Source organism: Cercospora beticola, chromosome 5, assembly GCF_033473495.1.
Source record: "Cercospora beticola chromosome 5, complete sequence".
In the NCBI taxonomy this organism is placed as follows: Eukaryota; Fungi; Ascomycota; class Dothideomycetes; order Mycosphaerellales; family Mycosphaerellaceae; genus Cercospora; species Cercospora beticola.
Genome location: NC_088939.1, coordinates 299,805 through 314,205, shown reverse-complemented (window position 1 = coordinate 314,205; position 14,401 = coordinate 299,805). Strand labels below are relative to the sequence as shown.

At 53.5% G+C, this 14,401-nt stretch overlaps 7 protein-coding genes across 7 annotated transcripts; 3 read left to right on the top strand and 4 right to left on the bottom strand.

Moving 5' to 3' along the window:
* Positions 1 to 61: 61 nt before the first annotated feature.
* Positions 62 to 1,612, top strand: NMD3 (ribosome-binding protein; the record flags this gene model as incomplete). Its single annotated transcript, XM_023599562.2, has 1 exon — positions 62 to 1,612. One exon carries the CDS (start codon positions 62 to 64, stop codon positions 1,610 to 1,612), a length of 1,551 nt encoding a protein of 516 aa, XP_023449200.1.
* A 1,398-nt stretch (positions 1,613 to 3,010) lies between these two features.
* RHO25_007371 (uncharacterized protein) lies at positions 3,011 to 3,925 on the top strand (the record flags this gene model as incomplete). Its single annotated transcript, XM_023599561.2, has 2 exons — positions 3,011 to 3,629; positions 3,762 to 3,925. 2 exons carry the CDS (start codon positions 3,011 to 3,013, stop codon positions 3,923 to 3,925), a joined length of 783 nt encoding a protein of 260 aa, XP_023449201.1.
* An 829-nt stretch (positions 3,926 to 4,754) lies between these two features.
* Positions 4,755 to 5,312, bottom strand: RHO25_007370 (uncharacterized protein; the record flags this gene model as incomplete). Its single annotated transcript, XM_023599560.2, has 2 exons — positions 4,755 to 5,249; positions 5,310 to 5,312. 2 exons carry the CDS (start codon positions 5,310 to 5,312, stop codon positions 4,755 to 4,757), a joined length of 498 nt encoding a protein of 165 aa, XP_023448616.2.
* Positions 5,313 to 5,733: 421 nt separating this feature from the next.
* On the bottom strand, positions 5,734 to 7,380 carry RHO25_007369 (uncharacterized protein; the record flags this gene model as incomplete). Its single annotated transcript, XM_023599559.1, has 1 exon — positions 5,734 to 7,380. One exon carries the CDS (start codon positions 7,378 to 7,380, stop codon positions 5,734 to 5,736), a length of 1,647 nt encoding a protein of 548 aa, XP_023449230.1.
* Positions 7,381 to 7,713: 333 nt separating this feature from the next.
* Positions 7,714 to 9,408, bottom strand: RHO25_007368 (uncharacterized protein; the record flags this gene model as incomplete). The annotated part of the gene is made up of 1 exon (XM_023599558.1): positions 7,714 to 9,408. One exon carries the CDS (start codon positions 9,406 to 9,408, stop codon positions 7,714 to 7,716), a length of 1,695 nt encoding a protein of 564 aa, XP_023448576.1.
* Positions 9,409 to 11,199: 1,791 nt separating this feature from the next.
* On the bottom strand, positions 11,200 to 12,813 carry RHO25_007367 (uncharacterized protein; the record flags this gene model as incomplete). Its single annotated transcript, XM_023599557.1, has 3 exons — positions 11,200 to 12,323; positions 12,385 to 12,655; positions 12,706 to 12,813. The coding sequence occupies 3 exons, from the start codon at positions 12,811 to 12,813 to the stop codon at positions 11,200 to 11,202; spliced, it is 1,503 nt and encodes a 500-aa protein (XP_023448575.1).
* A 441-nt stretch (positions 12,814 to 13,254) lies between these two features.
* Positions 13,255 to 13,948, top strand: RHO25_007366 (uncharacterized protein; the record flags this gene model as incomplete). The annotated part of the gene is made up of 3 exons (XM_023599556.2): positions 13,255 to 13,368; positions 13,420 to 13,737; positions 13,790 to 13,948. 3 exons carry the CDS (start codon positions 13,255 to 13,257, stop codon positions 13,946 to 13,948), a joined length of 591 nt encoding a protein of 196 aa, XP_023448574.1.
* Between the last annotated feature and the right edge of the window lie 453 nt (positions 13,949 to 14,401).

Below are 14,401 nucleotides of genomic sequence, written 5' to 3'. Positions count from 1 at the left end.
ATTGTCATTCGCACGAGAGTGCCACCGAATCGAAAAAGACTATCCTCCAGACCCCGCAATCATGTCGATGGACATCGACACTGTCGCCCTCGAGCAGCGGCCGGCCACGATGGCCACGGTGCTCTGCTACAATTGCGGCGCACCGATTGATGGCACACAAGCTGCAGGAGCACTCTGCAATGACTGTCTCAAGACGACAGTCGACATCACATCCAGCATCGAGCGAGACGGCATATTACTCATGTGCAGAGACTGCGACCGATGGCACTCACCTCCAGCAACCTGGGTCGTCGCCGCGCCCGAATCACGAGAACTGCTTGCACTATGTCTACGGAAACTGCGAGGGCTACACAAGACGAGGATCATAGACGCGAGCTTCATCTGGACAGAACCGCATTCGAGACGTGTGAAGTTGAAGATCACAGTACAGCAAGAGGCGATGCAAGGCACAATATTGCAGCAGACATTCGACGTGGAGTTCGTGCAAAATTACAAGCAGTGTCCGGACTGCGCAAAGTCATACACACACAACACATGGAGAGCTGTCGTGCAGGTGCGGCAGAAGGTTCCTCATAAGAGGACGTTCTTGTACCTCGAACAGTTGATTCTCAAGCAAGGAGCGCACAGCAACACGATCAACATTAAGGAAGTACCGAATGGAATAGACTTCTTCTTTGCGGAGAGAAATAGTGCGGAGAAGTTTGTGGATTTCTTGCAATCGGTTGTGCCGGTCACAACGAAGAAGGCGCAAGAGCTGATTTCGATGGATACGCATACGAGTGTGAAGAGTTACAAGTTTACATTCTCTGTGAATTTGGTGCCTATTTGCAAGGATGATCTAGTTGCTCTCCCGCCGAAGCTCGCAAAATCGATTGGAAACATTTCACCTTTGACACTGTGCTACCGCATTGGCACGTCAGTCAACCTGCTGGACCCTAACACATTACAAACTGCAGATCTCAGCACACAGATCTACTGGAGAGAACCTTTCGCGCCACTTGCAGACAACAAGGAGTTGATAGAATTTGTGGTGATGGATATCGAGCCCACAGGACAACGAAACGGCCGTTTCGAGCTCGCAGATGCCACAGTCGTGCGAGCGTCAGATCTCGGCGTCAACGACAACCAATATCTTATCCGCACACATCTCGGCAGCATTTTGAACGCAGGAGACAGCGCAATGGGATATCTTCTCGCCGGAACACAATTCAACAACCCCAACTGGGAAGCCCTCGAAGACTCAAAGAAATACTCTGGCACGATACCTGATGTGATACTGGTCAAGAAGCACTACGAACGCAAGCGAAAGAGCGGTAAGGGCCGAAACTGGAAGCTGAGAAGAATGGCTCGTGAGGAGAGCGAGATGAAACCTCGCAAGCAGGATCAGGATCGTGATGAGATTGATTACGAGCAATTCTTGCAGGATCTCGAACAAGATCCTGAGCTCAGAGGTAATCTCAATTTGTACAGGAATACTCAAGCGGCCGCTGCGGCGAGTGAGATGGAGACGGATGATGAGGATGATGAAGGGCTGCAAATACCTATGGACCAACTTATTGATGAGATGGAGGATATGGGGATGGAGGATGCTAGCGATGATGATGATGAGTGAAGGAGTTTGGCTGGGGTTCGCTGGGAAAAAGGCAGCATTACTGGAATTCATGTTCGGCGCTGGTGGGTGTTGTTCGTGTGGCATGAAAGCATGGCTGGATGCTGTCTCTGGGCACTATTGCCTCTCATGTAGCAGAGTGAGTCTAGTCGTACAGTAGCAAACGACGACACGACTCGTGTCTAGGAGACTTGGCCACTCGCTGTGGTGTGTACGACCCCGCTCGTGCCGCTGTGTCTCTCTCCAGCCAAGCTCAGCCTTGTGGGTCTCGTCAAGATATTGGCATTGGGGTATCGAATGACATCCCAACAGAACGTAGGAAGTATGTCCGACAGTGTTGGTCGTGATGACGATGATGGCCTGATATGAATGCAATGTAGGCTGGGCAGCTCACGCTCACCGCTGAGGTAGGCTTCAGATCATTGCCTTCAAGAAATTGATTGATGAATCACCAGCTCAATCTCCGCGAGACGAGTACTTCACAGGTATCTGTCATTTCGCCCAAGAACGCGTGCCAGCTGCCGCGTAGCCAAAGACGGCCCGGCTGAGCGTACATGTGGCCATACACACGCTGCTGGTGACTTCGCAGCATGTTGCACGGCTAATGCCTTCTGTGCCAAGTATTGTTGAGGCCGGCCAAGTTTCGATGGAGGGCAGCATGTGCATGCCGAGACCATTCTCGCCGCCGATGCCGACAGAAAGCGCGTGGAAGGAGATGTCGGTTGGTGTTAGTCGCGGTGGCGTTATTTGACCACGAGGACGATTGCGCGACTGGGGTGATGAGAAACATGAACTGTAGTCCATCTTACTGATATCTTCCCTGGCATGACATTCTATTTGTAGTGCAACAACCACATACTCCGTCAGCAGTTCGTCGGTCGGTTCGGTGCCACACGGATGATCGCCGAGCCCATCGTTTAGCGTGGCTCTTCCTTCCTGATTCGTGCGCGCTTTCCTGTACTCCACTCCACTCAGTTGGCACTTCCCTGGTGCGGCGGCACTTCACCAACTCCAGTCTCGCCCTCTCCTTCGCTTGCCCCTCGAGCCTGAAGAAGAAGTGCTCCGCGGGCGGACGAAGAATCGACATCGAGAACAGTAAAAACAGAGCACAACGTGGCAGATTTGTGAACAGGAGAGGAAGAGGCCGGGAGAGACACGGACAGAATCCCCATTGCGAAGACCAGGTCGCTTCCGCTCGCTATCGCCCTTCGTGCTATCTCATACCATACCACTTCCGTCCGCCGCTATTCACCAGACTCGTATCATCAATTGGGAACATATCAGACACACGGAAACTAGCAAGGGCTTGATTCTAGATCGCTCGGAAAGTGCATTGGGTCATCACAGCGTCCGGCGTGACATACGACACAGCAAACAACCACATCGGCTGATCACCAATCAATGGCCTCATCATCACAAGACGCCGTGGCAGGGGCTTCTCTCCCAACAACGAGTACTGCTCGAGCGCTATCCGAAGAGGAGAACAAACCCGTCGAGATGACCAACTTGGATACCGCGGCGGCGAGCAATGCCATCCCAGAGACACCTGGCACTCCTGCCGTATTCGAAGATGCCCTCCAGACACAGCCTGAAGCAGCGGCAACAGCAGCGACAACAACATCGCAACAACAACAAACACAACCACCCACGTCTACCACCACCACCACTGCACCCAACCTCACCCGAACCGAAACAGAACATCTCGGCCCCGCCGCAGAAGACCACGCTCCCATCGCACCCAGTACAACCTCCACCTCAGGACCCCATCTCATGATCTCATTAATGCTCATCACGGGCGCGCGACACCCCTATAAAATCGACGAGAAATATCTCCGGAATCGAAAAGTCACAGCCCAGAATAGCGCAGGCGAATTCGATCCGAGGGAATTGAGCGGGTATCAATTGAAAGAGCTGATTTGGACGGATTGGAGGCAGGAATGGGAGCCACGGCCGAGTAGTCCCGGGCGGATAAGGTTGATTGTTATGGGGAGGATGATTGAGGATAAGGGGTTGTTGAAAGGTGAGTCGGGGACAGGGCGGTGGAGAGTTGCATACACGCGCACGTTCTGCGCGATATGCGATGGCCACTGGGATGCAGAAGAGGCAGTGGTGGCGGATTCAAAGGAGGGGCGAACGGCTAACATTCGCATAGATCTTCCCTTTAATATGGCTTCGACGAACGTTGTTCACATGACTGTCAAGCCGGCGGATATTATCGACGACGATGAGGCAGCGAATGCTAAGAGCACCGGGAAGGCGGTGCGACAACGAGAGACAGAAGAGCAAGGTGCGGGTTGCAGGTGTGTCATACTATGAGGCTATCGAACAACTGCTCGTACAAAGGTTAGAGAGTTGCACCAGGGAGACATTGTGACCAGCTGAGTGCGCAGCGAATGAGGACGCTGGGTCGGAAGAGACATACCGAATGTACATGGAAGTGAGGCGAGGCCCCTCGAGCTGTAGAGAAGGGGACAAAGCTGGTGCACATTTCTTGACAGAAGCATCATTCACATATGGGCGTTAGGGATGGGGAAAGGGGAGCGGACGGTCGTCACAGCATATCTGGCATGGAGCGATGGGTCTATCTTTTTGCACGAAATCATATTGCCTTCTTTCATCAGTGGGCGCATTCCGGACCATGCTTTCCTCTCTCACGCTGAGGACTGCTTTCCTCTGGCTTCTTGGAGGCCGTGTAGCATAGATGGAGCGTGGAGGACAGCGCAGACGAGGTACGATGTCACTTATCCAGCGAGGTGATATGGGAAATGGATAGTGCACTCCATCACACTTCTCCATCTGCGTTCTGAATGCAAACCGACATACGTGAAAGGGGACATTAGCGTTGCGTAGAGTTTCATTGGATTTCATATTGCTTCAGTATTTATGCAGTAGTGACGTCCAGTCCTCACCTCATGACTGCTCTTGCGAGAAGGCTCGTCATGCTGAGAATCTGGTAGTGTACAGCGAATCATAGTCTGTCTATGCATGCATGTCACGTCTCCATCTCCATCTCGAGCTCCCCAATCTATTCGGTCGGCGAGTACACTCGTCCCACATGGTCCACCATCGCATCCATCAACTGTCATCTTTCAAGTCCTCTCTCTCCCGCATTCCGGAAGTCCATCACAGCAGGCGCCCGCCTCGTCTACCACGAATTCATCTTAAACCTCATCTCCATCTCCGTATGGAAATCCACCTCATTCCTCATCTCTTCTCCACCAGTAAACACATCCTCCCAATCCAACTCACAATCCCTCCCCATCAAAATATCCGCATGCAATCCACTCCCAGTGCTACCACCCATCCCCGCTCCAGCACCTCCAAGAATTCTAGGCCTCCATTCTCCAGCTCTCACGATCCCCAATTCCATTTGGCGTTTGACTGGTTCTGCGATACCGAATTGACGGCGGAGGAGTTCGTGTTTGAGAGTATCTTGTTGGGCGCGCCAGTTTGTGAGGCGGTTTTCTAGAGGGTGAGAGGATTGGAGGGTGAGGTTGCTGCCGGAGGCTGTGGTTTTTGGGGCGGGAGTGCTGAGGGAGAGGTTGGAGCGGAGGGTGTCGTGGACGCCTGGGGCGGAGGGGGCGCCGAGTTGAAAGTTGGCGTGGGAGGGGTTGTTGGAGGAGGGGACGATGCGGAGGGACTGAACGGGTGTTAGTTGTTGTTGTCGGAAACAGAGGGTTGGTACTGGAGTGTTAGATACCATGATGATGGTGTTGAGCGGTGCTCAGTGATTGTTTGAGTGGGCTGTTGGCGCTTCCTGAGCGCGAGGTTGTGACAGAGGAAAATTTCGTGTACTGAGCGTGTCCTGGTTCGAGCGGAGATGATGTGTTGATGGCGGTGGAGTGGTGGTGTTGCGGTATGTGTTTGGCGTTGATGGAAGCTGTTCGGCGCGTGGCAGCTTCAGGCAAGCACGATGATGCGCGGCCAGCTCCTGCTCAGCAGCCTCACTTCATGTCCGACGGGCCGATGCGGAGCCGGTTTAGAGTTCAGGCACAAAACAATGGTGGAAGGTTCATACGAAGACATCTTTTCTGGACATGCACTACACAATGTACTTCATCTGTTCATGAAATCATTTTCATGCTACCGCGATGCTCAGTCTGTGCCGTCTACTTCGGGCCACTTCAATATTCGTCTCCGTTCTCCCACGGCATAGACTCAAAAGCATCATGGCTGTCATCAATCAGTACGCCCACCACTCCAGTTCCTCTCAGCAGACGCGCGACCTGCGACTCCAATGATACATCACTGCGTTTGCCACTTTGGCCAACGATCGTATGCATGCCCAAATCTATGGCTTGTCCGTCATGCCGCAGAATGACCTGCTGCAAGCACCGATGTGATATTGTGAGGTCCGCAGCGAAAAGAGCCTTGAGTGTTCGTAGCTGCTTTCGAACAATGTCCAGCTCACTCTGTCCATGCTCAATACCATGCCCTGCATGCATGACCAAGCTTACACGCTCCATGCCAATCGGGAGGATCTGAGACAATGGTAGGATGCCATTTATGTTCGATTCAGCGTCTGCTGCCAAGGAGAGCCCCCCGAACCTCGATCGGAAGTCACTGGCTGATGGCGGGGCCGCAAACATCTGCAGATCTAACTGGACCTCCTTCAAAGCCGTGAGCTCATGCAAAGAAACGATTCCACCTTCAATCGCTCCCATTCGATGACGAACCGTTAGCGAGAGCTGTGTGAGTTGCGACCCACAGTGCGCTGAGACTGCAGCAGCAAAGGCTCCTGCATTCCAGTTGTGGCCGGCGCCGTTCCATGTGGCGTGGTGAGAATACCTCAATGATGTGAGAGCCGACATGCGCTCCAGTATGCGACCGATGTTTGCAGCGTCGATGCAACAAGCTTCGAAGTGGAGAGAGCGTACATTCGACATGGCGTCGCCGAGAGACACTCTAGGTGAGCCAGACCAGTCGAACGAGATGCCTGAATACATGTTGTCATTGCTGTGGGCCATATACTTCATGATGTGTACTTGCTCCAAGCCTGGTAGCAGGAAAAGCGGTGCAACCTCCTTGAGGCCTGCTCGACATCTTCCGTCTTCATCGGTCTCTTGGGAGGGTAGCAATTGCCCCAGCCTCGCGAGAGGTGCCTCAGAGTGCCCTTCTGGTCCCAGAATATCTCGACGATCGTTTGCCACGTTCACCATGACAGAAAGAACTTCTTTCCACGTCTCTGGTTCTCCGGCTTCTGTGCGAGCCCAGAATTTCGGCAGTCTAAGTCGCTCCAGATTTGGAAGTAGCGTCAAGAGCAAGACAATACGATGCATGACCATATCTCGAGATGTTGGAAAATCCTGGTCCCTCGCTCGCCGCACGGCCACTCTCAGTGGCATGATCATAACTATCCAGTCACTTGCATCGTGTTTCGCCAAAGTGAGCTGCGGCAAAGAGCGCACCAGCGTGCGCACGAATTCGGCGTCCTCTCCATATTTCACGTATCCCCCATTTTGAGGCTCGAATCTGACTCTACGCGTTCGTTCGTCGGCAGATTCGTCAGCGGATCTCAGGTCCAAGTCCCGGACAAATCGAGCGATGACAGGCTCTCTTGCGATGGCAGCAAGCACTGAAAAGATTGACTGCTTCTCGGACACTGCGACGTGTCTCCATTGTCGCCTGAAGATGTGGTCCTGCTCCAAGTGTGGCTTGCTGAGCTGGTAGATTCGCTTACATGATTGCGCTATGCTTTTGAGGTCGCCGTTGTTGTAGACTTGGAGAATGATGTCGTCCAGGAGCTCCGTGGGCAGGCCGAGCAAAGACATCTTGTCGATGGCGCAGGCCGAATCTTGGATGCGAACACCTGGGGTTCAGGGTATGAATCTGGAGAGAAGTGCTTCAAAGAAGCATCGTGAGGTGTTTGTGTAACTTGTTGTTCTCGTCACAGCCGCGCTAAGGCGTTGCTGCCTTGTGGCACCTTCCAAGCTTGGCACTGTGAGGTAAAGTAGTGGAATACAACTCCAAGTTACCGTTGAGCTGTATGCATTCATTGCCGCTAAAGAATATTTACAAGTCGAAACTCCATGCTGTATGCTGCATACTCATAACAATCATTGGTATCATTGCTCCCCCCACTCTTCATCACACCACCACCGCAACTAAACCTCCTGCTTCGGCACAGAAACCGACCCGGACCTGACCGCCTCTCGTGCAGCCTCCTTCGAAGCCTCCGCGACCAAATCATCACTGCTGCCAATCTCAAAAGGATCCGCAACCGTGCTCGCGAACTTCCTCGCAGTAACCTTCTTCGCGAAAAGGATGTCCAACTCGTGATAAGTCCTGTTCCAAGTCTCTGGAAGACGGAAATAAGACCACACAAACATGCCAAAGCAAGTCGTAGCCCACACGAAAGAAGTATAACCTCGGAGGTTCCAGGCTTGAGGGTTCATCATGAATTGCTGGAGAGTTCCACCGATGAGACCGGCGATGTTGCTCGAATCTCTGGCGAGGCAAATGGTCTTTTGGCGGAGACGAGTGGAGCCCATTTCGGCGGGGAGGGCCCAACCTAGCTGACCTGCTGAGAGTTGGAAGATGAAAGTCCAACCGAGGGTGAGAACTGCTTGGGCCATGGCGACTCCGTCGTTGGTGTTGGTCCAGACACTGAGGACACCGATGAGGATCAGAATGAAGCACATGCCACCCATACCCGCGACGTAGATTGTTCGGCGGCCGAAGTTGGGCATCAGGAAGATCCAGTTTACGAGGCAGCCGACGAAGGCGAGGCCTGTGCCGCCGAGAGCGAGGGAGTAAGTTGCGGATGTACCGAGGCCGACTTGGGAGAAGAAGTAGGAGGAGTTGTAGGCGAAGCAGATACCGCAGAGGATTTGACCGGCGAAGCACAAGCAGGCGATTTCGGTGCGGCGGAGCTCGGTGCCCTTGAAGCAGTCGATGTAGCGGGTTCCGACGGAGAGTTGCTTCTCGAGGTTGTTGGTGTAGACGATTGTGGCGAGGGTCTTGTTGGGGTCCATGGTGGAGTCCTTTGATTGGAGGCGCTTGAGAGAGGCGAGGGCGTCGTCCATGCGGTTCATACGGGCGAGGTACCATGGAGATTCAGGTGCCATGTAGATCAGAGGGATGAGGAAAGCTGGCCACACCCACTGGAGCGCGAAAGGAATCTTGTATCCCCACTCATCGGTGCGAGTCGACAGACCTTTGAGGACACCGGCGGAAATGAGCTGACCCAAGATGAAGCACATGTTGGTGTACGAGGTCATATAAGTTCGCAGAGCTGTTGGCAGGATTTCTGAAGCGTAAGCTGGAGCGGTAGTGGCGAGCATACCCCATGGCAGACCGCAAAGGACTTCTCCGAGCACGAGGACAGGCAAGTTGGGAGCGAAGAAAACGACGAAGACGGCCAGAGACAGTGCGATGAGTGCGCCGAGAACAGCCTTCTTGGAACCGTAGCGAGAGACGATGACACCTGCGAGGAGACAGCCAATGATGGAGCCAGCGCCACCACCTTGGGACAAACCAGCTTGCCATTCAGCAGTCAACTGGTAGCCGACTGGTGTCTGCGGGGTGATTCCGACCCACTGGCCGTAGCGGATGAGGAAACTTGGGTAGGCGAAGAAGTTGGAGAGCAGATTGGTGTCGTAGCCTTCCATGATGACCGTGGTGCTCATTACAAGAGACCAGAACAGTGCGGACTTGTATTGGCGAATGGCCTCGCGGATGCTGAGTTCGTGTTCTCCTTGCGTCGCATCGTGAACAGCGGTGGCGAGCTCGCCGGTGGTGGTCTTGCTGAGGTCGACCTCGTCCACCTGGCTGGAGATGTGATCCTTCTTCTCAGACATTACGAAGACTGTGTCGAATTTGTCGATGGAGTGCGTTGTCGACTATCCTGCTCAGTGGCGGATGTTGGTAAAGCTCAAGAAGCCGAGCCCTTGTTCGAGTCTCCTGATGAATTCTGGAGAAGCTGTTGATGATGCTGATGATGGCCCGTCAACTCAGTGCAGGCATTGTCTAGATATATGTCTTGCCGCTCCGCATTTTGGACCATGTACTTGTCAGAACATGTTCGGCCTTACTGGCCATCTTGGGGCAATGGCATGATGCGAAAAGCATCGAAGGTCTTCGTCCGCCGCTAGAAGCTGTTCTCCGCCGCGACAAGCAAACGCCATGGAAAGGGTCGAAAAGCGAGATGCAGGTCACGCGTGGAAGAGCAGATGCTGAGACTACAGTCGAGACGGTATAGCGTCCGTTCTGCCCGGCCTGGACCAAGCCACGCCCAGAGCGCTGAACCATGTCTTCTCCACAATCCGGCTCTCAGACTGTGCACTTCCTCCACCTGCCGATGCTAATAGACTTTCTGGTAACCCCGTGGAGTAGAACTTTGTTTTCGGCGCATGGCACACGCGTGGCTTTCCATTCTCCACTAGAAGGCGCGTCAGCCACCAAACGCTTAACGACTTCTTTTTTTCCTCCTCGTGGAGTGGAAAACTATACCGCGCTGATGATGTGTATAGCGACTGCAGTATTGTGCCGAGAAGCGGTGTCTGCCGCATGAAATCAAGATCATGAGCCCGGATATGCCATCGATGTAGCGCCGAGATTGTCACTTACCGAGGACAAGCACGATTATCGCGAGATGCCTCAGAGAATTGGAATACGCAGGCATTGTCCGGAGACTGGGTCGCTGGACTGAAGACTGTGACGCCACAGCTACGATGGCTGGCCAAAGGGACTTGTCAAACTTGCAGCAGTCACTGCAAGTCTTCGTCAACTGCTGTGCGGTGCTGTCCCATCGTTGCCACATTCAAGGGCTGCATCAAGATGCCCTGCTCGAGGCACTGCCAATACTCCCAGTGGGACAGACAGCATTTCCTTCGCTGCAGCTACGGTCCTGGAGCTGCCCCGTATCTGCATGTCCTGACGAACGGCAGGCTCAATCACGAAAGCTGCAGAGAAGGAGCCGTGTCCACTCCATTTCGACATCAAGCCATGTTCGCCACCTCAGCAGCCGGATTTTGAGTGCCACGCTCAAGCTTCACCCTCACGACACCCCAAGTCAAGCTCACGCGAGCTTGTCCGTCGCTAGCGACTAGGATCAGGAGACTGCTCTGGCCCTCCACGTTCCGCTAATGTCATGTACAACTCACGAAGCTGGCAAGAACATCGGGTGACATCGAGCTAGGCTGAATAAACAAGGTAAATTGTGCTACTAGGCCGTGAGAGTCCAGGCCAGAGTTGAGGAGGTATCGTCCTATTGGTTCCAGCTGTCACTGACTTTGCTCATGGCGAGATCTGATCTGCTCGCCTGATGAGATCTGGATCGGAACTAGGTTTGCTTGGTCGCAGTCGCGATCTTGACCTCCTCTTTGCCACGCGAGCACGTGAGGGGTACGAGACGTAGCTGCTTTGACAGCGACGAGGAGAAGGGTCTTGTGTTTGTCTCCTGAACGGTCTTTCCAGTCATCGAACGACGAGGAGACGGACTAGGGAGGGGTCGCGAGCAGTGAGTTGAATTAATGCTTTTGAACGCCAGTCTCTATGGATCTATCGTGGCTCATAGCCGGTTCGTAACATCGTCATGTCGCTGCACCCGCAGCATTCGACAATTCGACCCCTCACGAGGCGCCCCAACCTCACAGCTCCTGCTTCACCAAAGTCTTCCTCGTCTTAGACTCACCATTCAAAGCTCGCAACCTAAACACCTTAGCCGCATGCCTCGCAACAGGCACCGTGATCCGTCCACCCGCAGAAACCGTCCCAACCTTCTCGCCAAACAACCGCGAATCACCAGCCTCAATCCCCGCAGCATAGGGCGTTTCCGTAGCATTGTACACCCTCTGGCTTCGGAGTACCTGCGCCCTCGCTTCACCCGCCTCAGCAGCCAAGATCTCCTCCGCATTGACTTTTGTCATTCTGCTGTGTCCATTGCTCCACAAATCATGAATAGCCCAATCTTGCTTATTCTGCAGAGCGGTACCATGTACACCGTCCATAACGAAAATTTCCTCGAGCGAAGCGGACATTTCGAGATCTTCATTTGCGACGTTGAGGAAGATGACGACTTGGTCGCCGTTGGCGAGTGGTCCGCTCCAAACTTGTGTCTCGCCGATATCAAATTCGTCTTTGGGAACGGATGTATTCCGTGAGATGCGGATGACGGCTTTGCCGCGAGGGTCCTGGCTGATGGCGATGATGGCTGGGTTGTTGACTATGGAGAGCGTCGTGGCGTCCATTTCGCGGAGGTCGTTGCCTAGGAGTAATGGAGATTTTAGAGCTGCCCACATGGAAAAGTGGGCTTTGTATTCTTCTTCGGTCTGCCCGCCGAGGCCGACTTCGAGCATGTCGAGGTCGTTCCAGCCGCCTGGCAGGGCACGATCGGTGTAGGGCGCGACTTTGTTGATGATGGATAGCACGGAGCAGTGTGTACCAGGTGCGACACAGTGAGGATCGTTTGGATCGACGCAAGCGCAGAGTGCATCAGGACGCGCGAAGCTGTCGTAGATGTCTCCTGAAATACGCCATGAGTTGGCGAGCGATGGACCCCATGTGTGGACATAATCTTCTCCCCAGTTGCACAAGCTGTAGAGAATATCTCTGCCAGTAGCCTTCAAGGCTTTGGCCATCTCGTTGAAGCGGTCAAATGTGATTTTTGGTGTGCCGAATCGTCCCATGTGGTAGCAGTTGTCGTACTTGAGGTAATCCACTCCCCACGAGGCGAAGCTCTTTGCATCTTGAATCTCGTAATCGAGAGATCCAGCTGGAAGGTGTTAGTAGAGCTCACAGCCCTGATTCTGGGAAAGATAGAGGGTCTGGCATACGATATCGTGCGCATGTCATCTCTCCTGCACTGGAGTACATGCCGAACAGCAGTCCTTGTTTGTGCAACTTGTCTGAGACAGACTTCATTCCTCGAGGGAATTTATTGTCATCAACAATTTGGTAGCCATCGTCGCCGCGACCCTTTGACCAGCAGTCGTCCAAGACAACGTAGTTATAGCCCAAGTCTCGCAGACCGTATTCAATGAGCAGGGACGAGGTGTCGAGCAAGAGTGATTCTGACACTTCGCATGCAAATGTGTTCCAATTGTTCTGGAAACGAGTTAGTGCGTGAAACAATAAGTTGGCTTCGGCAAACTGACCCAGCCCATCTGAGGTGTCCTGGCAAGCCCATTTTCGACGGCACCAACGCCAGCGATACCCAGCAATGCTGCGGCGAACGATGCAGGTCTCATGTTCTTCGAAGTCATGATTTTGCTTGCGAGTGAGAAACGGAAAGACAGAGACGTACAGGCACAATGAAGTGGCAGTTTCTCAGAAAACCAACTTACCTATATGTGCGGAGGCTCTGAGACCAAGCTCCGCGCGCATTCAAGCCAAGGATATATTCCGCCGGCTCGGGGTGGTGCATGTGGAGCAGCGGAGGCAGACGGCGGAGAATCGTCATGTACCCAAAGCATGTGTCGAACCTAGCCAAGAGCTAGCGCGGAGCTGTATTCCGCCCGGCGGAATACTGCGCGAAACTTCAATCAGTAAGCAGTCATCGCTGACCAATGTCTCAAAATGGAACGTAGACTGTAGAGCGTCTGCAAAAGCTAGGAATTCTTCTTCTTGATTGATCTCGAGACCGACAGCTTGTGTGCGGCCAGTGCATATTGAAACACAGAGCAGATTGTCAGCATTCGAACAAGATGTCCAAATTCGACCTCTCACCAGTCGATCTGCTATCGCCAACGATAGAAGCGACCATACTCAGTGGGGCGTCCGGACTGCTGGCGCAAGCATTCACGGCATACAAGCAGCAGGCAAGTTCTGCTTGTCGGACAACATGTCGAGCGATGGCTGACAATCATTAGCATTTCTCCCTCGATCTGATCCAGATTCTTCAATTCATCGTCTTCTCCGCCATCACGACACCACCGAATTATGCCTTCCAGTACTTCCTCGAAGCCTCATTTCCTGCCAGAACTGCAATCGCCCCAGAGAAGCCTCAAGCCAAAGGCAAGGACGAGAAAATAGCGCCAGTGCAAGACCGCCTGAGTATCCGCAACACCATCATCAAGTTCTTCTTGGACCAAAGCATAGCGGCCACAGTGAATACCGCAATGTATATCTGCTTGATGGGTGGCATCAAAGGACATAGCTATGAGTTCATCATGGATGACCTTTACAGCGTAAGTCGACCTTGCTGAACTGCTCATTGGGATATTTCTGACGACTCGGCAGAACTTCTGGTCACTCCTGTTTGCGAGCTACCGATTCTGGCCTTTTGTTTGTCTGCTGAACTTCGCGGTCGTCCCGATGAGGTATAGGCCATATGTTGGCACGGCGGCTGGCATGATTTGGGGTATCTTTTTGAGTCTGCGGCACAACCAATTGGCTTGAATAGATCACTTTGGCGTGTATAGAATGGGCATCTTCATCGTATGGCAAAACGCGCCGCCATTGCGCTTCTCCTTTCTCAAGTCCGGCGCATCATTTCTGAGCTGGTCACGTTATCTCCGCACAGGTTGCGCGTGGTGTTCCCACCTCTGATGATGGAGATGGTCGGTGGTGGTTGCTCAGTGGGAAGGTGTTGGAGTTGTTGTTTCCCGCCAGAAGTCGGCGGAGAAGTGGAAAACTCGCCAAGGCCAGAGAAGTGGAGGAGCCGGTTCACCCATCTCTCTCCATTGCTTCTGCCCGAGGTCTTGACGTCTGGTGGCGCAAAACGCTCCTCATTCCCAGACACAATGCCGCCAGCTTCTCCGCCGTCGTTCTCCGCCTGCAGAGGCTCGAGCAATGCGTCCCCAAACGGCTTGCGAGTTCTGCCGGTGCGATACTCTTGATCACGAGGCTCTA